At 34.1% G+C, this 23,249-nt stretch overlaps 1 protein-coding gene across 1 annotated transcript; it reads right to left on the bottom strand.

Moving 5' to 3' along the window:
- Positions 1-3,539: 3,539 nt before the first annotated feature.
- LOC100372444 (uncharacterized) lies at positions 3,540-21,430 on the bottom strand. Its single transcript, XM_002741186.4, has 10 exons — positions 21,281-21,430; positions 19,818-19,909; positions 17,513-17,622; positions 12,355-12,477; positions 10,714-11,065; positions 10,201-10,351; positions 8,803-8,996; positions 7,432-7,620; positions 6,495-6,570; positions 3,540-6,224 (listed from the first exon to the last, which is right to left on the bottom strand). The coding sequence occupies exons 1-10, from the start codon at positions 21,357-21,359 to the stop codon at positions 6,070-6,072; spliced, it is 1,521 nt and encodes a 506-aa protein (XP_002741232.1). The 5' UTR covers positions 21,360-21,430; the 3' UTR covers positions 3,540-6,069.
- Positions 21,431-23,249: the final 1,819 nt, after the last annotated feature.

The raw sequence follows: 23,249 nt of genomic DNA, 5'->3' as shown, positions 1-23,249 counted from the left end.
TAGTGTCCGTGGTTATGAAGCACTATCATACCTGTATATAGGACATTTTCAGTAAAACTTTTTTTTTTTTTGCAATTTTTGGCAACATTGACTTTGCATTCGAAATGAAGCCATATTGTTATCAAGGGTTACTTACGTAGTGCACGGAGAAACGCGAATACTGCCATCTTGAATTTCCAAGGTGAATGACGTTGCAATTTACCGGTATAAATACAAAAGCAAAACATATATATGTATGTTTTTTTTTTGTTTCGACGATATTTAAAGATTTCCTGTCATGTTCTACTAAAACATATTGTTTGACGATCGTACCTAGGCTAGGCTGATTCTGTGTTCATCATACCTTGCGGGTTTAAATACAGACCCATTCGTCTTTTTTTATTTTTATTTTTAGAGGGACTGTGTTTTTCTCTATTTCTTTGAACAAGTTTTGCATGAACTTTGCTCAAAGGTAAGACACTTAATTGTTTTAGGCATGAAATTAGAATGACTGGTGGTTATTTTATTTTTTTTTTGTTCCAAAAAACACAAAATTTGAACATTTTATCAACTAATACCATTTTCATTCATTTACCTACAATTTATTTATCAAATCTGGTAGTTTTCAATAAGAATTTGGAAATTTAGTTAAAATTAACAAATAAAATAAAAGCCCGCCTAGTACAGTATCTACATCAGAGCAATCAAGGAGGTTGTCATTTATAGCCACGAGACTTACATGCAGAACATTAACATCTACATGAAGTGACAGAACTGAATCCATATATTGTCATGCGAATTTGAAAATTGGAACTAATACGTGATCCATTTGATATCTAGGAGAGAGTTGGAGGAAATTATTCAATCGCATATTTAGTTCTTCGACAAAGACAGAGATTCTTTTCTCCTGAGAGCTTGTCTGAACATAATTTTTTTCTCCAATAAAGTTTTTTTTTCAAGAACTGGTGAGAGAGCAATTTTTTTTACTTACTATTGTGTATTGAGCCTGTGAATTTTGTTTTCCCTCAAAAACATCCAGCCCCCCCCCCCATAGTTAAAATGAGTTACCCTGAATATAATATTTGCTGCAAACTGTGATACCAGTAAATTGGGCATATTCTTTTCAGATTCTCTGTAGTCAACAAAAGACACATATACGTACCGGCAACCACTATACTGTTTATTCATGACCTATTTTTCTTTTCAAATTTGTAGCATTATCTCAATGTGTACATTGAAGTGGTATATTTGGAAGATGAAATAATCTGAATATAAAAATGATTTGAAACTAAAAGGTAATACAGCAACAAATTAAATGAGCAAATCGCCATCATTATCCCGCCCACAAAAATACAAGGTAATAACAACACATATTTACCGATACTTCACATACAGTACATCAGCATCGGAAAACAATATTTTACTTTTATAGTACAGTATATTTTATTTGACACTAAATAATATAGTTAGGTACATCATCTTACTGAGGCAATAGGCGAAATTTCAAATACATCGCCAATTTGAGAGGATAAGTCTTTCTCTGGTGGCTGTCACTGGTGATTTTATGTGCCAATTCTCATAACAGCGTTGTGTGTCATAATTTTCTACGGTTCCATCACGTGACCACTCAACAAAAATGTAGACTACTCGACCCTTAGTTTTCACATTGCATATCACGTGACATTAGCCTTGTGTAGAATCACTTTGTCTATACAATTGTGTCTAAGACAATGATTCCGTGATATTTGGTCATTTTTATGTAGATTTCTGTAAACAAAACAATGTTCAAAATCACAGCTATTGTCACTATAAGTCTGAACCATGGTTTATGATGTATGGTATTACTTCAAATAAAACATTTTTAAAAATTCCTAATTAAAATCAGTACACATTATTGACATGGATCATGTAACAACTGACCCTCCCACCACTCAACTGCAAGTCATCCAAAATGTTATTTTATTACATTTTTTGTAAATTTCACCATCAACTTAAAGTGAGGGAGTTGTTACCTGCATATGCGACAGAATGCCATAGCATGTCTTTGTTTACAAATCATATGCTTTTGCTTAGAACTCAATACCTACATGTGGGCCAGTAACAGAACACCCCTCCCCCCCCCCAAGAATTGGCAAAAGTATTCAAAAATTTTATGACAATATGAAATATTTTTTAAAAAGGCTACTGTAGGTGTGGTGAAAGGGTTAAAAGTAGATTGTATAAACAGAAGATAAAAACGCATTTTGTTTCATCTTGTATTTTTAATTCTAATTCTTTTTGTTATATATTATTATATTAATATATTATTTTTTATCAGTGTGATATAATTTAAAATTTTAGTAAAATAGCTAGAACTATGAAAGTATGATAGAAACATGCATAAAAATGCACAGTACCATAACTCAGATTCACCATAGACCTTGTTTTTTAAGGTCTATGGATTCACAGATACAAATTACATACGAGTAAATTGTTACAGACACTGTCATATCTATCATCTGCTATGCAACTCTTAAAAAGAAGCTGTATGCAATGTGCAGGTCCCTATATCATCAAAGTCTGATAACATAAATGAATAATTTAACCAACCCATCACCAAACTGTTCCATTTTAAAGCAATTTGTTTCCAATTTTCCAAAATATTCTCCATTGCACTATATACATTATGCCTTCTTGCGAAATGTAGAAATGATGATGCCATGTGACTGGTTGTGTCAGATATTCTCAACTACTTTGATGTATTCTTAATGATAAGTAGCCTAGAACTAAAATCTATTAAGATCTCTACAAATAATGCCTAGAATTTATGCACTTTTATAAGATGGGGGGGGGGGGGGCAAGGGTTATTTTCGTTTAACGTAATTGCAATATATTTTTGTTCGTACAACGTAAATTGAAAAAATAAATTCCGTAATTCTGTAATCACAGGCTAGACGTACAGCGTAATCAATCAAATATTTTTTTCGTACACTGTAAAAATGTGTAATTTTTCTCGGTACGTATAAGAATTTACATCCAAATAAAAAAATCGTAAAGAATAATCCAGGGAAATTACATTTTTAAATCTGTAAAACGACTACATGACACAATTCACTACAAAATTGAATGTCGAGACGTAAAAGGCCCTCTAACCGAATGAAGAGCATTACGAGGATAATATGCGCGTGCATCTCTACACACGGCGCAGCAATGGCGGAGAATTTGAGTCGGAGAGCTCTTCAGACCATTCAATGTTCCATTTTTTAACACTGTAAACACGTATTTTTTTTCCTTGTAAATTGTAAAAAGCCCTTTTTATTTCCCGTAAAACTGTACCAGCTACCCCCCTTGCCTCCCCTCTTATAAGTATCCAAAGTTCTCTACAAATAATGCCTAGAATTTATGCACTTTCATATGTAACAAGATCTCTACAAATAATGTCTAGAACTTATGTACTTTTATAAGTATCCAAGATCTCTACAAATAATGCCTAGAATCTACAGATGGTTGACAGCATTTTCAATCAGTTAAATGTACTGTGTTGTTGACTATCATACCTATGCATTTATTATAGAGGTAACTAGAGTTGAAAAGGTTCATTTTAATGATAAATAGGCACCAATTAACATTAGACAAAATCAGATATAGCAAGAACAAATTCACCTTTCCACAGAATAATAGCAATTCATCTGAAACTCAGACAAGCTACATTTTGCTCTTGATGGCTACTAGTAATAGACAGAAAACATGCTTTCAATATGTGTGTCTATGATGAAATAAACTTGTGTGAAAGAGTATGTTAAAATCACTGTATGAATGGTATTTAGAATAGAAAACATTGTGTAGACGAAAAACAGTACTGTAAACAAGTCATTGTCAATGACACGTCCCCGTTCCATTCATATTTGAGTGACATATACATTCAAAGCAGATCATGACCAAAATGCACCTGTATATGTACAACACATTGTACTAAATCTGAACAAAATCCATCCATGCATGACTGAGATCCGGTTCCGGAATTGTGAAAATATGTGATTTTGATGCATTTTCGGCCTTAATTCATTCAGCTATTGTTAAGCGGATCATGAAACAAATGCACATATCTATTTGTGACATGATGTACAGTGTACCATGTGTGTGTGAAGTTTGAACTTGATCAATACAGATATGTCCGGATACGGATCCAGAACTGAATTCTTTAAAACAAAATGGCCGCCAGTCAGCCATTTCGAACTTGATCCAAAAAAAAATGACGTGCATCAAGGTCCTATTATGTTTAATGTATGTACCAAATTTGAACAAAATCCGTTCATGCATAACTGAGATCCAGGTCCGGAATGGTTAAAATGTGCGATTTCAATGCATTTTCGGCCTTAAAGCGGCCGCCATTTGGCTATCGTTAATGAGATCATGAAACAAATGCACATACATATTTGTGACATGATGTACCTTGTGTGTGTGAAGTTTGAACTCGATCAATCCAGGCATGTCTCAGATACGGATCCAGAACTGAATTCTTTAAAACAAAATGGTCGCAAGTCGGCCATTTCAAACCCGATCCAAAAAAAAAATGACGTGCATCAAGGTCCTATTATGTTTAATGTATGTACCAAATTTGAACAAAATCCGTCCATGCATAACAGAGATCCGGGTCCGGAATGGTGAAAATGTGCGATTTCAATGCATTTTTGGCCTTAAAACGGCCGCCATTTGGCTATCGTTAATGAGATCATGAAACAAATGCACATACATATTTGTGACATGATGTACCTTGTGTGTGTGTGAAGTTTGAACTCGATCAATCCAGGCATGTCTCAGATACGAATCCAGAACTGAATTCTTTAAAACAAAATGGCCGCCAGTCGGCCATTTCAAACCTGATCCAAAAAAAAAATGACATGCATCAAGGTCCTATTATGTTTAATGTATGTACCAAATTTGAACAAAATCCGTCCATGCATAACTGAGATCCGGGTCCGGAATGGTGAAAAAATGCGATTTTGATGCATTTTCGGCCTTAAAATGGCCGCTATTCGGCTATCGTTAATCGGATCATGAAAAAAATGCATGTGCATATGTCCCATATAATGTGTGATGTATGAGTGAAGTTTGAACTTAATCGGTCCATGCATGTTCGAGATACAGGTGATTACGGACGCACGGACGCACACGGGGCAAAACATAAGTCCCCGTTTTCGGACTACGTCCGAACGGGGACTAATAAAAACTTGTGGAAAGGTGAGTATTTGTCTGTTCAATTAAAGTCGTTGTGCAACATATGTTACATATATAATTTTGTGTACACAATGCTGCATTTTACTTACATGGCACACGTTGCACAGGACTCACATCAACACGATATGGTGTGACTTTAGTGCTTTACAAAGTGAGAGACAGTTCTCTCTAGCTTTACAAACTATACATGTAAATTACATTCTATACATTGTAATAAATTAAATTTACAAAATTGGCAGAATTGATTCACTTACTGCCCAATTACAGTAGTCATCAGTTGAGTTTATGCTAAAATAAAAGTATCGATTAAATACAATAACTAAAAGAAGAAAAATACATAACATTACGCCATATCAAAGTAAAATACATAACAATGATTCTTTCTGTTTAAAGTTATGAAAAATAAATTTGGCAAATGACAGTAAAGTATGAAGGCTTTCAGGATTTACAAAAATCAACAAATTTAACCTTCTCCAAAATACAGTATCACAATCGTCTAGTATGCATAGTCCTGTTTGCTAAGCTAAATTGTACACACTGGTGTTAATACAAACAGGAAACATTTTGTAGCAACTGTAATTTAGTTTTTTGAGGTCAAAACTGTGAAGAGATAGAATTTTTAGATCCAAAACAATGGGAGCATGTCAAAAGGACTGATATTCCAATCAAAGGCATTAAATTTATGCCTAGGAATAGTGATACACAAGTATGTTCAGAAGCTGCAATGATAATTTTGATCCAAAAATGTTGATACATTTTGCTTCAAGTTTTAATTGTTGAAAATTGAAAATATCCTGAAATCTCAAATGCTAATTTTTGATCAAAAATTTTAAAAGTTTTCATATAAAATGTATGCATTATACAGCAAAGACTCTAATCTTTACATACTTCATCAATATCAGCGCAGACTTTCCTGACTCGATCGGATTTATTTACATATTTTCCCAAATCCAATCCTAACATGTTGGTAAGACATGCAACTTCTCCGCACTCCATACAGTGATACAGGGCTGACAGGGCATAGTAAGCTGTGGACAAAATTAAACAAAATAATAAGGCATTTTTTAAAAGTAATTTCCATAAAAATTATGAAATTATTAAAATCAAAGATATTCAAGCAATGAATAGTGATGAACACCTGTCAGTTTAAATCACATGATATTTTACATCCACTTCGATACCAGAAAGAACATTGTTATCTCCACTACATGTACTTTTGTTACACTCATCCTGATTGGCTATCTATTGTGTGTTGTCAGTTTATGAGCCAATGATAATGACTCTTACAAAGTACTTACATGTATTTTCATCCAGATCACCATTCAGACATTGTAGCAATGCACTTCCTAATTCAACAGCTGTGTCATCAAATAACTGAAAAAGATAGTATATAATGTAAGCCTGAACTGAATTACAGGCATCAACACAAGTTTGGTAGATTACAATCCGATTAGATTGGCAAGCATTGGGGTGGATCATGGTTACTAGTACACGTTTTTTTAGTAACCGTGGGTGGATAGAAACACAAGTTACTCAAATCCACTTTACATATATAAATATTCATGAATTAACTTAGCAAATGGAGTATGATTTATGCTCTGTTTAAAGGTCTCCATTTATTAACATATACCTGTAGGCAATAGTAAATTTTTTTCAAAGTTAGCAAAGAAAATTTTATAGAAAAACACATAAGAAATGATGCACTAAAACATTGGCAGGAAAAACTATTGTGTTACAGTTGTACTTTGCAATCATTCACAGAGATTTTGGGTGATGCCTTTATGTGAAATATTTGAATGTCTGATAGGCCAGAATACTGCCTTATTTCTCAAACTTCGTTAGTGATATGACCTTCTTTGGAATTACTGCAGCTCATAGTAATTCGTAACAGACGCAAATTTCTGCGAATCCACAAGTGTTAGAACACACCCATTCAGAGGTGTAAGCAATGGGAATTCAAACACACAATCAAATTGGGTAGCCAAAGTGATCACCAGCAATCAGACTGGCTAAAGAAAGAAATCTGACTGCTTATTGAATATTTCCAACAATGTGTGCAAATTTTGACAATCAAATATGTCACATGACAGTCCTAAGACCTCAATAAAGCTTTTCTGAATGCTTGGAGAATGAAACTTTTAAAACAGAGGGTGCGCCATTCATAATACAGTAGTTTACAAGATTTAGAGGTTGAGTGGCCAATTGACACTCCAGTAAACACCCAGGATATCTCACCTTATACTGTCCCAGGTTGTGCATACAGGAGGCAGCAGCTTCACAGAGTTTAACACTACCACTTAATAAATTAGAAACAAGTAATCTATTGATAATTCTACCATTGCAAGTATTTCTAGAATCAAGCAGCCAATCAGCTGTTGACGTTGACCAACCAAAGCCTTTTCTACAATGACACACGTTACAAAGCTGAAACAGTAAAACATAAACATGTATCAGAGACAAGTACATAAATTAGACAGCCTCTACAGATATTTTGCAATGTTTTATTGATGTATCAAATATTATAATATGAACATTTAAAGATAAGCTATGATAATTTTTTTTTGGTTGGCAGTGTATAGGTGCATTATCCACATTAGAATTTTGGATTTAAAATTGTATAATATGCCCATTTTTAAAGCACTCAAATTTTAAAATAGGTTATTTATTTCTTAGATAAATAAATTAATATACACACACATACTAGGCACTCAAAATCAACATCCAGAACATCAAAATACACTTTGTATGGTGTGCATGTTTTCACTAAATTTTATTAGAGCAGGCACCATGCTACAACGGCTTTGAACTCCCGATCACTGGACTGGTTTGCATCACATTGGTTGAGAGAACATATTGAAAAAAGCTTGTAGTAAAGTTTGATATTACAGCAAGTCTCAGAAGTATTGGGGCAGCCAATTTGCAAACTCGCTAGCAAATTGGCTAACTGCTTGGGTTTTGACTAAACGGTTGGCTTTCAAAATTTCGTTGGAGCCGTCTTGCGGAAGACGAATCTATGTAACAGTAGGGGACGGTTTGTAACCGCGTCCACTCTTGGCGAGTCTATATTGCATTAGGGGACATAGTTTTTTACGCATCCTCAGGCTGGTACATGTCTTGATTCCCCTGAATGATTTGAGCCCGAAAATGGCCACAGTCAGCTGGCGTGATAATATTATAAATGCGATTAATACACCAATATTTAATATATGAGGGTAACCCATCTTGAACACTGCTTGACACTAAATAGAGAAGTTGAGAAACAGTTTCCTACAAATCAAGGAGAAAATAACAAACTTTCACACTCAAACGATCCGTTGGGGTAACATTAAGCCAACCGCTGAAAAAATCGACCTCATTCGTCGTTTTGGTGTGGACACGAAGAGCATAGAACACTTTCCCTGGTATATTTCAAAGCGAAATCGCCATCCAACTGTAAAACCGTTGCTGATTAGCTCCTAAAGTATGAGGATCCTCCCCTACTGTTACATAGATTCGACTTAAGTGGGCGTGACCGCAAGATAGCTCCAGCGAGATTCGAAAGCCAACCGTTTGCAAATTGGCTGCCCCAACACTTCTGAGACTTGCTGTAAAAAAAATTTGACTTACCATTCTGGTAAGTGAAAGTAATAATTCCTCACAATATGACTGTGATGACATGCTAACTTGATTGATCCATTTCATCAATGTATGCCCCGTAGTTAATGAATCTAATAGTTCACTTCGTAACGCCATTGCTTGTAGGATGTCCACTACGATAACAAGCTCCTGTGAGGCAAGTCCAGACTCCATCAACATTTTATCTAAAATACAAAGTAAATGGTAAAAATTGATTAGGGCTTATGATACTGCCAAATTTGTAATGACATTTTTTTTTGTTCAGCTTTTTATTTGTTTGATAGGAAGAATCACACTGTTCTATCTAAGTTTTTTTTTTTCTTCCGCCATTTTTTCTCCCAAAATTGGTCAGTTAGTTCAGTAGCCGACTCTGAGGGTCTAGGCATTCTGCAATTTTTCGTTGTAGTTTTATTGGGATACTGGCTACCTATTTTACCAATAAAAACTTTAGTGCTCATGCGACTTTTGTTTTTATCACTAGACATTCTGACATAAAATTTTGTTTTTTTTATTTCTTTCAGACAGGAAGTAGTTTTTTACTAATATCTCAATTATCCTTCAACATTTACCATGTTGTATCTCTCAACTGAGCGTTTTCAGACAGTAACAAATAATTTAGTCATTCACATCCCATTCACGAAGGTCTCAATGGACACAATTATTCGGAAAAGTAAAACGATGTTGAAAGACCATTTTTGACGTTTCTAAGACCACTACTCAAAAGGAATATAGATTAATTACTTCAGTGTTGCAACATCGGGATTTATCGTGAGTAAATAACAGAATAGAAAAGATGCGAACCATGTTCCGTACGTTCGCCGGCCATGCACTCTGAAATTAATGGAGTTTTCTCGTAAAAGCAGGAACCAAACTACTGTACCAATCACGATTATTATGCAATGAAATACACTTTTTACATGCATATATTTTAATAAATGTCTTCGACGCCCGGTAAAAAACCCCTGGGCCTATACTCGGGAATCCCTTCAACTTGTTAAATGTCTAAAAACAAAGGGTAGGCTTATACTCGAGGAGGGGCTTATACTCGGGGGAAGTACGGTATTATGAGCAGAAAAAACGATCTGACAAAGCTGTTACACATTAGAAACCGATTAAATGACGTTTTAATATTACTCTAAGTTGCATTACTATTCATATAATTTCAGTGGGATCTCGAGACTATTATGTAAAACACTGCATGGTATAAATTTACAGGAGATATTCGAGGAAATGCCTCGACTCATTCCAAATTACAAATCATCTTGCATTGGTATCAATTGAATAAATTTGGATGTACACACAAATAAAACCCAACAAATTTTTAGACTCCATCTGGTCAGAAAATAGAGAAACACAACAATGGTTAAAAGCAAATAATGCTATACATACCTATAATTGGGACAGATTCCATCGCTGGTCTGTCTTTTGTTCTCGGCTCTGCTAGCAAGTATTCAGTTATTTGGTCTAACCATTTTATTTCCTCCATAGAAAGAAAATTATCTGGTAAACTACTTTTTAATCTTGAAACTTGGATTTCCACCTGTCATAAAGAAAAATCAATTACTTGAACATGAATTCTATTATATTCTATATTCTAAAACAGAACACTATTTGATATTAAGATATCTGTAGAATAACGAAATAAATTTATTAGATAAGTGCTATATCAAAACCTAATCATGTATGTGATCATTCAATAATTGCTCTATAGTTAGTGCATACATTATGTAAAATAAGTCATATTTTAATGATTCTGTATACAACACTTGCAATTTTTGGTTTATATTTGCTTTTATTTGGGATGCACTAGAAAAACTAGTATACTCACAGTTTCAGTTACTCAAGTAAATTGCATTTGATGCATACACACACAATTTAGAATTTCAAAAAATTAAAACTTACATCAACTTCTTTAAATAAAACCAGCGATGACTGACTGACTTCAAACCCTCTATAAGTTTCAGGATCATCTTGAAGAGCACTAAATGCTCTATCCCCAATGTACTGAGATGCAATATTTGCTGCTTCCATTCTGGCTGCAGTCCTGTCATATACTTCTGAAGGTAATACTGCATGGCCAGTCTGTGCTGCAGGTGTTCTTGCATCACTTTTGGGATCAGTCCCTCCATGGGCTTCAGTTCCTTTGTTTGTTTCCTGCTGCTGTGCTGCTTGCTGAGGCATTCCTATTGGTTGTCCACCAACTGGCGTGACCTGCATTGCATCTATCATCGGTTTTATCATTTGACCTAGTGGCCTGACAAAAAAAGTAATAGATCAAACCTCAACAATCATCTATTGTAAGAATGAGCCAAGCAGTCTATTGGCTTGTTATAATGGTGAGCCAGTCCTATTGCAATGGTAAGCCAGTCCTATTGTAATGGTAAGACAGTCCTGTTGTAATGGTAAGCCAGTCCTATTGTAATGGTAAGCCAGTCCTATTGTAATGGTAAGCCAGTCCTATTGTGATGGTAAGCCAGTCCTATTGTAATGGTGAGCCAGTTCTATTGCAATGGTAAGCCAGTCCTATTGTAATGGTAAGACAGTCCTGTTGTAATGGTAAGCCAGTCCTATTGTAATGGTGAGCCAGTCCTATTGTAATGGTAAGCCAGTCCTATTGTGATGGTAAGCCAGTCCTATTGTAATGGTAAGCCAGTCATATTGTGATGGTAAGCCAGTCCTATTGTAATGGTAAGCCAGTCCTATTGTAATGGTAAGCCAGTCCTATTGTGATGGTAAGCCAGTCCTATTGTAATGGTAAGCCAGTCATATTGTAATGGTAAGCCAGTCCTATTGTAATGGTAAGCCAGTCTTATTGTAATGGTAAGCCAGTCCTATTGTAATGGTAAGCCAGTCCTATTGTAATGGTAAGCCAGTCCTATTGCAATGGTAAGCCAGTCCTATTGCAATGGTAAGCCAGTCCTATTGCAATGGTAAAACAGTCCTGTTGTAATGGTAAGCCAGTCCTATTGTAATGGTAAGCCAGTACTATTGTAATGGTAAGCCAGTCCTATTGTGATGGTAAGCCAGTCATATTGTAATGGTAAGCCAGTCGTATTGTAATGGTAAGCCAGTCTTATTGTAATGGTAAGCCAGTCCTATTGTAATGGTAAGCCAGTCCTATTGTAATGGTAAGCCAGTTCTATTGTAATGGTAAACCAGTCCTATTGTAATGGTGAGCCAGTCATATTGTAATGGTAAGCCAGTCCTATTGTAATGGTAAGCCAGTCATATTGTAATGGTAAGCCAGTCCTATTGTAATGGTAAGCCAGTCCTATTGTGATGGTAAGCCAGTAATAATGTAATGGTGGGCCAGTCATATTGTAATGGTAAACCAGTCCTATTGTAATGGTGAGCCAGGTCTATTGTGATGGTTAGCAGGAACTTGCAATACTTGTTGAGTCTCTTCAATGTATCCTGACAGTCTATTTTTTGACACATTCCTCCGCACAATTAATTTAAAAATAGCATTTAACAGTTTCAAGTATTGTATGCATAAATAAAAGACAATGCAGATAATGTAATATCTATAAATCCACTACTTACGTGTCTAGCACCTCCTTTGGCAGAGACGTTATTTGTGATGGTATACATTGTCCAGTTAAAAACTGTGCTACTTCATTAGTGAACGTGTTACAATTGTGATCAAACAAGTGATACTTTTCTGAACTGAAATAAAGAACATTAAAAAACTATTTAGGCCCAGCACTTATAAAAAAAATTCAGATTTGTTTGGAGAGCTAGGTTTTACTTCTATGAATTAAAAACAGATTTCGCTGTGATGCCGATTTTTGGTAGGTCTGGCCATTATTTGCATTCCATAAATACTGTAGAATACTTTATTTTCGTTTGGAATTTATTTTCGCTATTTTCGCTGAAGGGAAGATTCCGTGAAAATAAAATCCAGCGAATATACTTTTTTTCCTATATTTCACATTAAACTCATCAAAAATCAGTGAAAATAAATTTCATACAAAACGCCCAAAAAGCCTTTTCAGCGAAAATTAATTCCAGCGAAAATAAAGTATTCCACAGTATATCAGCTAATGTATAACAAGGCAAACAAGGACAAGACTATTATTAACCAGATTTAACCAATTGCAAGACATTTATCTTGTATTGGGGTGCTTTTGAATTTAATGCACAGAAATACTGATTCAACCCTTGGGAACTGTGTTATCGCTCATGTCTGGTCAAGTGCCCACACCCTAATTTTGCATGATTTTGGGGAGGGGTCACATTCACCAAAACACCTTTCCTTTTGAAAATGATGACATTTCTAATAATGTTTAAGTCATAAATTCTGATGGTATGTAAATAATATTGTAATAAATTATGCATATTTTGTTAACTTTTGTGTTTGTTGTTCTTTGTAAAAATGTTGTTTCATAAAACAATAGTTTATTGTAAAATATGCCTCTAATATGTCACGTAGCGAGACAAATTTTCAACACTTTCTTCTGAGAGGGGTGCTCAGCTAAACACCATTGAAAATTGTTGAGGATACAAACATAGCCAAGAAGATATATGCTATGACTAATACTAACACACAAAGACATACACCATGATTGTTAATTCAAACACCAATATGGGGAGAGGGGTTTACAGTTCATTAAAATTATGTACTCCTTGGACTCATTAGTAAAGTAAAGAATGAAGAAAAATAATATTACATTAAATGTGTTAACCTTAATGTCCCTCATATAAATGACCAACATTTAATACCAACCAAAATATTTGAGTACAATCACGTGCATGTATTTGTTGAATTTTTGGGAGAAAAAAAAATTATACATCATACTCCAAGTATCAGATTTTAGAAAGTTACAGTATGTATAATGTCAAGTGTTCTATTATGAACAATGGTTATATTATAAGGTGAATAAGTTTCAGATGACAGGGAGAGACTATTTCCACTATTTTTCACACAGTGAAACAATAACCAAGGCCATCAAGCCATCATATAGCAATGTTCATCATTATCCCAGTAATCCAATTTGTATGCAGCTTTTTTGAAACAAATCTGAACCTTTATCAACTTTCATTGAAAAAAAACATTCCACTGCTATCAGTTTTTTCTCAGTTGAACCCAAGAGAGTTAATTGTTTCTTCAACACAGCAAATATTTTTCACTTTAGAGGTTATATAACTTTATCATCATTCAAACAAAGCTATAAGCAGCTAGGGGTTGTACAGGTCAGCAATATTATTTATTTCACAGTGGGATATAATACTGCAATGTGCTGTCTGTTCTGCCGACATAGTAATGTACATCAGTGGATTTATTATTTGGGTCAGTGATGTGGGACAGCGATGAAAGACGCACGTAGCTTGAATTCCTATCTTTATATGATGTCTGATTTCATCAATGGGTTAAACATTAATAAGTTGTGTAAATATGATAATGCGTTGATGTAATAATAGCGAGATGCAATTAGTTTTAATGGGCATGAAAGTGATTAACATCTGTGAAGGGAGGTATCTGTTAGTTAATGTGTTTATTATCCAAGAATAACACCTTGTTTAATATTTGTCTATTATAGTCAACAGGGATTTCTCTCCAATAATGCATTATGTGCTTAGCCAATGCAAAACTTGAATTTCTCTCTAATAATGCATTATGTGCTTAGCCAATGCAAAACTTGAATTTCTCTCCAATAATGCATTATGTGCTTAGCCAATGCAAAACTTGAATTTCTCTCCAATAATGCATTATGTGCTTAGCCAATGCAAAACTTGAATTTCTCTCCAATAATGCATTATGTGCTTAGCCAATGCAAAACTTGAATTTCTCTCCAATAATGCATTATGTGCTTAGCCAATGCAAAACTTGAATTTCTCTCTAATAATGCATTATGTGCTTAGCCAATGCAAAACTTGAATTTCTCTCCAATAATGCATTATGTGCTTAGCCAATGCAAAACTTGAATTTCTCTCCAATAATGCATTATGTGCTTAGCCAATGCAAAACTTGAATTTCTCTCCAATAATGCATTATGTGCTTAGCCAATGCAAAACTTGAATTTCTCTCCAATAATGCATTATGTGCTTAGCCAATGCAAAACTTGAATTTCTCTCCAATAATGCATTATGTGCTTAGCCAATGCAAAACTTGAATTTCTCTCCAATAATGCATTATGTGCTTAGCCAATGCAAAACTTGAATTTCTCTCTAATAATGCATTATGTGCTTAGCCAATGCAAAACTTGAATTTCTCTCCAATAATGCATTATGTGCTTAGCCAATGCAAAACTTGAATTTCTCTCCAATAATGCATTATGTGCTTAGCCAATGCAAAACTTGAATTTCTCTCCAATAATGCATTATGTGCTTAGCCAATGCAAAACTTGAATTTCTCTCCAATAATGCATTATGTGCTTAGCCAATGCAAAACTTGAATTTCTCTCCAATAATGCATTATGTGCTTAGCCAATGCAAAACTTGAATTTCTCTCCAATAATGCATTATGTGCTTAGCCAATGCAAAACTTGAATTTCTCTCCAATAATGCATTATGTGCTTAGCCAATGCAAAACTTGAATTTCTCTCCAATAATGCATTATGTGCTTAGCCAATGCAAAACTTGAATTTCTCTCCAATAATGCATTATGTGCTTAGCCAATGCAAAACTTGAATTTCTCTCCAATAATGCATTATGTGCTTAGCCAATGCAAAACTTGAATTTCTCTCCAATAATGCATTATGTGCTTAGCCAATGCAAAACTTGAATTTCTCTCCAATAATGCATTATGTGCTTAGCCAATGCAAAACTTGAATTTCTCTCTAATAATGCATTATGTGCTTAGCCAATGCAAAACTTGAATTTCTCTCCAATAATGCATTATGTGCTTAGTCAATGCAAAACTTGAATTTCTCTCCAATAATGCATTATGTGCTTAGTCAATGCAAAACTTGAATTTCTCTCCAATAATGCATTATGTGCTTAGCCAATGCAAAACTTGAATTTCTCTCTAATAATGCATTATGTGCTTAGCCAATGCAAAACTTGAATTTCTCTCCAATAATGCATTATGTGCTTAGCCAATGCAAAACTTGAATTTCTCTCCAATAATGCATTATGTGCTTAGCCAATGCAAAACTTGAATTTCTCTCCAATAATGCATTATGTGCTTAGCCAATGCAAAACTTGAATTTCTCTCTAATAATGCATTATGTGCTTAGTCAATGCAAAACTTGAATTTCTCTCTAATAATGCATTATGTGCTTAGTCAATGCAAAACTTGAATTTCTCTCTAATAATGCATTATGTGCTTAGTCAATGCAAAACTTGAATTTCTCTCTAATAATGCATTATGTGCTTAGTCAATGCAAAACTTGAATTTCTCTCTAATAATGCATTATGTGCTTAGTCAATGCAAAATTCGGTACAAAAACGATAAAAGGCAATATATATACCGGTTATTAAAGCTGACAAGCTGGCAAAGTATTTTCCAATCTGGTCTTGCAGTTTATCAAATTTCTTTTTCTTTGGTTCTTAGATTTCCAACACCAAATAATTTGAGTCTACAAATTGTTGAACAGCTGACTTAACTTGATAACTTTAATATGTCACAATGATTCTATTAGTTACACATCTCCATCATCTGACCCACCTGATTTATGTTAAAACAGTTTGTAATTTTCCCTAGCAATTTAATCACCACCAGGTTCACCATGTGCCATGTTCAGAATATCTGAATATCAATCTGTCTAGACATTTGTTTTTATTGTTGAGAATTAATACTAGTTAGTGGTACACCTTTTAATCATTATTAACTTGAAATTACCTGGAAATCTTTACCACTAAAACTCGCACACAAAAAAAAACGAAAAAAACAATTTCTTCTACCCACAGAAAATAATTATTAATGTATGATCCAATTATTGCAGGGTGTCCAGTACAACTATTCATACATTCCTATTTTCATTAGAAATGGCTGAACTCACTGAAGACCAAAGTTAACTGTTATCACCATCAACCAAATTAATTTTCTCCATTTTTCCCAAAAACAATGTTGATCAAACCCATCAGCAACATAAAGTTATGTTAATTTGGTCCAAAATTAAGTCTATGTAACAAATTTTTGTTTGAATACAGAATATATGCAATCATTGTTGTTTTATAAAAATAACTAGGAAATGAAAATTATGGAACAGTCAAAAAGCAATACATTACAGATTAGAATTTGATCAAAAGTTTTTGAGATTTTGCTTACACAGGCTGAAATGAGATAATTAATATGCAAATTAGCTACTCAATATGCATGGACATGGCACCAAAACATAAATTTGATCAAAATCAGCTTCAAAGTTTTTGAGAGTTTGACAGACAGACATGAAAGCTAAAAAGAAATTCTAAAATTTAAAACGGTACTCTTAAATGACCATGAGTTGCGTTTTTTAAATATTTCTTAATCATTATGTAATGCAGTGTGTATTAGATTATTACCACAAAAGTTATTTTGGTTCAGTAATACATGGATAAAAAAAAAAAACAAGAGTTCATGACCCTGCAAGACATATGGTAATACAGATTTAATAATTCCGGGATGCTGATTATTTAATATCATTAATACACACAGAATTCTAAGATACAATACCAACACAAAACATTAGGCCAAAAAATACTAAATATTATTGAAACAGTTATATTCTATAAATCAATTGCTTTCTATGAAACAATTATTGATGGAAATAAACATTACCTGAATGTGTCCCCTCCAAGCGCAGTTAAATAATCTAAATATAGACTATAGTTGACCTGTGTCTCGCCAAGGTCATGGATGGTATCTGGAGCACCCAGGATAGTTCCACCCTAAGAAAACAAAGTTGTGAATCTGAAAAATCTGGGACAGTAATGTTAGGCATGTTGAAAACCATTCTAACAATTTATCAGACAACCCTGTGGGAATCATCCTTGGTATAATCATCAACGTTTTACTCAGCTGTCAAGGATGTACATTAGAAAGAGGTTTATTGGAGCATAAAGATGAGTAATATGAGAATATTTGACTCCATGAATTGTGGGAATAATCAAACTTAAATATTCAACAATTTCAGTGCTTCCACATGGTAGCAAACATTTCTGCTCAGGATATCAATTCGATTTGCAATAATGAATTCCATTTGCTATTACAATGTACTTTTGAACCATGTTTCAATGTACCAGGGGTATCTGGATTCACAAAGATGCACCTTAGTTTTGAATTACTGCAGCGATCTGAAACAATGGTGATTCCAACTGAATCCTCACATATTAATCACAATTTATGCATATTCATAAAATCAAATATGACTCATAATATAAGTTGTATTATTATACAACTAAAGCTGAAAAAAATAGAATTCACCCATCTGCAAAACGTCATAAGGATGAGTTCGAAAGTGTTACGAACATCTTTGAATGTCTCCCATATTTAGTATTTGTGTATCATGTTTTATGTCACATTTAAAGACTTTCCTTTGTTTACTTTAGATGCAGAAGTGCTGTCAGTGTGTGATCAAAATGGAATTTGGTCATTGAAAGTAGATGTTAACACAGTGCGAATTGTTTTAAGTAAAAATTGTAAAAATTATTTTTAAATAAATCACTCACTAATGTATACAAAATAATACAAACATCAACTAAATACAACAGGCAGTTTCAGAGCAGATGTCAAATTGTACTAAACAAATTGTCCATGTACTGATTACTTCAACTTGAAGTTAACAATAAACTCAAGCATATAACAAGTCCAGCGGTTACACACAGACACAAAAATAACTTAAATTCGCATATTAACAACAAATTCAGGAAATACAAAACTCCAATATAAGTTTTCTACCGGATCTATGACTAGCACACACAGTGTGAGATGTCACACTAAAATCTATAAATAGATTATGAGCAGTGATGTGAAAAAGAGTTCATTAGACAGCATGTACAGCCATATAGAATTACACACATCTGGATGTAACATAGGACTGGGTTTTTTGATACCCTAAAGTACCATATAATTACCCACTTCCACAAATATAACTTATATGCTAAAATGACACATTTATTATTAATTATTAGTATTCCTATATTTGTTTCAGCTTCCCAGTCTCCCAAGGTCAATGGGTTATTTCATTCACCCCATTTGTTTTCCTTAAGTATTCTCACAAACAGTTTATGGTGCCTATAAGGCTTCACCCATTCAATGAATACAGACTTGGTATGTTTTTGTTGTCGTTGACGTCGTCGTTGTTACTGATTGCTCATGATTCAGACGTCTTATTGCTGAGATACTTTTCACCAACAGACGAGTGAAATGCTTGCCAATGTAAGCTGTGATATAAGGTTACTATTAATGTTTTCACATCATTGACACGTTGCTATTCATATGTTTAAAAAGCCATTTATTACATGCCTTAACTTTCATCAGAGGGCAAGGCCTGTGCAACCATTACTATTACAATGAAGAGAATAATTATTATTGCTGGATTTTATTACCTGTTAAGGTGTATGACTAATTATATCATTAGAAAACATATATGGCTCATAAAGGAAGTCATTGTTTTGAGTGAATAATTGAACATATTGCCATTAAATGTACAAAATACTGGTCTTCCGCATCTCCATTGCTGGTTGTCAATAGCGAATTCATTTTAGATTAGGCTACCACAATTATATATCACTTTCGGCGCCGATAACTACCATACTCAATCTGGCTTAACGCCCGGGTACTTGGCTCCAAAAATCATGTTTATTAGGCGGTTGGGCGCTTACCCAAGCAGCCCTCGGAAATATGTGCACCATGTGACAGATTGAGGCAATTATTACGCCCTACATTTTAAATGCAATTTGGATGAAAACATGTATTTTTCAATATTATTATTTGATACTGTATTGTCATCCATATTGCATCTTTAATATATTTCTTTCCCTTGAATTCTAATTGAGACAAAGACATCCACCTCAAGGACCTGATAAGTAAATAGTCAAAAATTCATAATATAATGAAATGTTTATATCTATTTATGACTTACAGGGGGACAGCTTTCTATGCCGCCTCCACCATAGAAATACTCCCGTCCAAATATAACAATAGCAGTATGCCATATCCCTTCTATATGCTTCCCTAAAAAAAAATAAGAAATAAAGAATATGAATTAATATCTTCTTTGCCTACACAATGTCACCTCGTAATTGCCTCAAAGTACTTAAGTCTACTCATAAAAATGGCAAAAATTGTGGGCATTTTGTTTGCTTTATCCAGAGACTGTGCTTTAACCAATCATATTGGCAAATAACATATATGACCATAGCTTCTCACAACAAAAAATATAATAATGGTTTGTCAGCCATTTTGAATTTCTGAACAAATTGGCCACAATTTGGAGCATTTTTATCTCACGAATATTTAACCGATCAACTTGCTATTTTGCATATACATTTTATGACCAAAGCATCTTCTTGAAAATAACATAATATAAATCAGTGGATACATATCAAAGGCATATTCATGGCAGTCTTCAAACTTGAAAGACAGTTTTAGTTTTCATTTTGTAACTTTCAATCTCAATAGGTCAAAGGTCCTGGACACAACCATTTTCAAATAGGGTTCATATCGTATGGATTTGAATTCAAAATGAAGTTGGATTTTGCATACAAGAATTTCATGAAATAAGCAAATGGTGAATTATAATCCTACAGGCATTCTACATTTGAACTTGGTAAATTTTTATTTGATCACAAGCATAGAATTTTTAATTTAAATTCAAGCACTTGGTCAAATAAAGTGCAATGTTTGAAATGCAAATTATTGTTATTAATTAGTGTTATTTAATTTACAAAAGGTGAAGGCAAAGTAAGCACTGGCAAAGATCTTAGCAATATATACAGGGAAAGTAGATAGGGAGATAACAGTTTCCCTGATCAGTTAATTTCGTCGCATGCTGGTAGCCAAGCAAAATGTATGTACGGTAATCAATAAGACTATAGTCCAGTAATGACGAAAGTAGGCAAAACGATTTCATCAACCATGATTCAGCAATTAAGATGATTGTAGACAAGAAAATGTAGTAACATATTAAAAGCAGCAGTCAAATGATGTATTACTTAAAAATAGTTTAATGTTGAATCACAAAGATACAAGATAAATGTACAAGACAGCGTTACTTCTGATTCTAGTAAAGCCATGCCCACTACCCCCACAGAAATAATGGTCCATCCTTTTACTAGTGTCAAAATTCATCTCAAATTTCTGCCCCCGTACGTGTGTGAATATCATTATCCGTAAAGATCCGTATTATTTTAGAGACGAGATCATAACCCCAAAACGGTGCATATCGATAAACGCAAAAAGTCTTTCCTTGGTGACATGTGGAAAAACACCCTACGTGAATGGAATTCTTAACATTTGTAAACAACTGAACTCGCCCACAACACAGGACGCCGATCAAGCAAATTTCAGATCCCGTTGAAAATGATGAAGCAAAATATGACTTACCAAGAAATCCCTGAGACATGGCCCTTGCCATCCCTTTGCTTATATCATATATAAACAGTTTGACAGGTTTAAACTCCATGATGCGTTCTGTGATTGCTACTGCCGGTGAATGAATTTCTGCTTACTCAAACATGACGTCTGCAACTCGAGGAGAACTCCATTATTTGCCGTAAAACGTACAGCACATTTTTGCGACGAGCATGTACTGGTGTTTAAATGCCGTAAACATGAAATAAAAATAACCGAACGCATGTTGGCGATATATACATTTTTTTCAATCTGATAAAATGTAACCGCACGCCGCGCACAGCACCCCCTACAAAAAACATTGCCAGTACAAATAATTAAACATAATTAATCGTAATTTTAATGATTTTATTGAATAATATAAATCAATACGTTTACACAAATGTTGATAAGTGTCATTGAACATGTTATTTCCAACTGTCATTTGAAATTTGTAAACATATATAAATATTGTATATAAAAAAAAACATTCAGGCCTTCATGAAATTCACTGTAGATGAAATGCACTCTTATTCATGTGACAGTTCCTTCCTCCTGCTCAATCCACCGGGGGAGTCCATACCATTATTGATGGTAGTGGGATGGGCGACCGGGATCCTGGGTTGTACCAGCGATAGATTGCAGTAAAATAATAATATTGTTTTGGCAGTAAACGTAGCAGTATTTGTTCGATGAAATAATGAACACGTAAATGCGAATGCTTCCGGATTTACCTGTACAGATAATGTGAATCGCTGTCGTTTTCATTGTAATCAGTACTATTGCGTTTCATTTTTACAATAAACTTTAACCTAATATTTGTATCGATACAACATTTTTTAAACATGTTCAAAAGCACTATGGGAATTACTTTGTGGTTATTCTGGGATTGCCGCAAAGCCTGGCTATGTGCGAAGAATGTACGACAATCGTATCGACCGTAGCGTAGTTATTCTAAATTTAATATGACCAATGCGTTGTCCACAACGTGACTCATCATCTCTTCAATGTAAACTTCTGTGTGGAAACATAAATTGAAAACCGGTGAACTGGGCGTACACATCACAACTGCTAATGTTGGTGTTATGCTCATCGACACATGAGATTTTATCATGGAATAGTTCTGGAGAGTAACAGTTGACTTCAATGAGTTTACGTAGATCCGACATCCGATCATGCCTCTGTCAAAATGATTTTATACATGTTTTCAAAAATAACCAACTCTTGTATTTAATTTTTAGCTTAATTTTTATTAATACTTCGCGAATTAAAAATGTTTACTCTGCCAAAACAATCATATTTATTGCGGATACGCATTTCAAAATTGTCATGGCAAATCACAATAATTTTGCGCAAACGACCGACGGGGTCACCATATCATGCTTAATATCAAGGTATTTATTATAAAATAAAGGACAGTACTAGCCAAGTATGTACCAGCTAGTAAAATGGAATGGTCAATAATGTACTAGCTAGTAAAATGAAATTGTTAATAATATACTGGCTAGTATAATGTAATGGCCAATAATGTACTAGCTAGTAAAATGGAATGGCCAATAATGTACTAGCTAGTAAAATGGAATGACCAATAATGTACTAGCTAGTAAAATGGAATGGCCAATAGTGTACTAGCTAGTATAATGGAATGGCCAATAAAGTACTAGCTAGTATAAACGGAATGGCCATTAATGTACTAGCTAGTAAAATGTAATTGTTAATAATGTACTAGCTAGTATAAATGGAATGTCCAATAATGTACTAGCTAGTAAAATGGAATGGCCAATAGTGTACTAGCTAGTATAATGGAATGGCCAATAATGTACTAGCTTGTAAAATGGAATGGCCAATAGTGTACTAGCTAGTAAAATGTAATTGTTAATAATGTACTAGCTAGCATAATGGAATGGTCAATAATGTACTAGCTAGTAAAATGGAATGGCCAATAGTGTAATAGCTAGTAAAA

This window comes from Saccoglossus kowalevskii, chromosome 8 (genome assembly GCF_978046115.1).
Source record: "Saccoglossus kowalevskii chromosome 8, keSacKowa6.1, whole genome shotgun sequence".
In the NCBI taxonomy this organism is placed as follows: domain Eukaryota; kingdom Metazoa; phylum Hemichordata; class Enteropneusta; family Harrimaniidae; genus Saccoglossus; species Saccoglossus kowalevskii.
The sequence above is the reverse complement of the archived record's forward strand: the minus strand, read 5'-3'. Positions and strand labels throughout refer to the sequence as shown.

What these genes read in the sequence shown, in the direction of transcription:
- LOC100372444 (XM_002741186.4), bottom strand. Translation starts at nt 21,359, where the DNA reads ATGGAGTTTAAACCTGTCAAACTGTTTATATATGATATAAGCAAAGGG. An exon ending in GCATAGAAAGCTGTCCCCCT is followed by an intron (nt 17,623 to 19,817) that starts GTAAGTCATAAA and finishes TTGTTTTCTTAG; the next exon opens with GGTGGAACTATCCTGGGTGC. An exon ending in TTTTATTTAAAGAAGTTGAT is followed by an intron (nt 10,352 to 10,713) that starts GTAAGTTTTAAT and finishes TCTTTATGACAG; the next exon opens with GTGGAAATCCAAGTTTCAAG.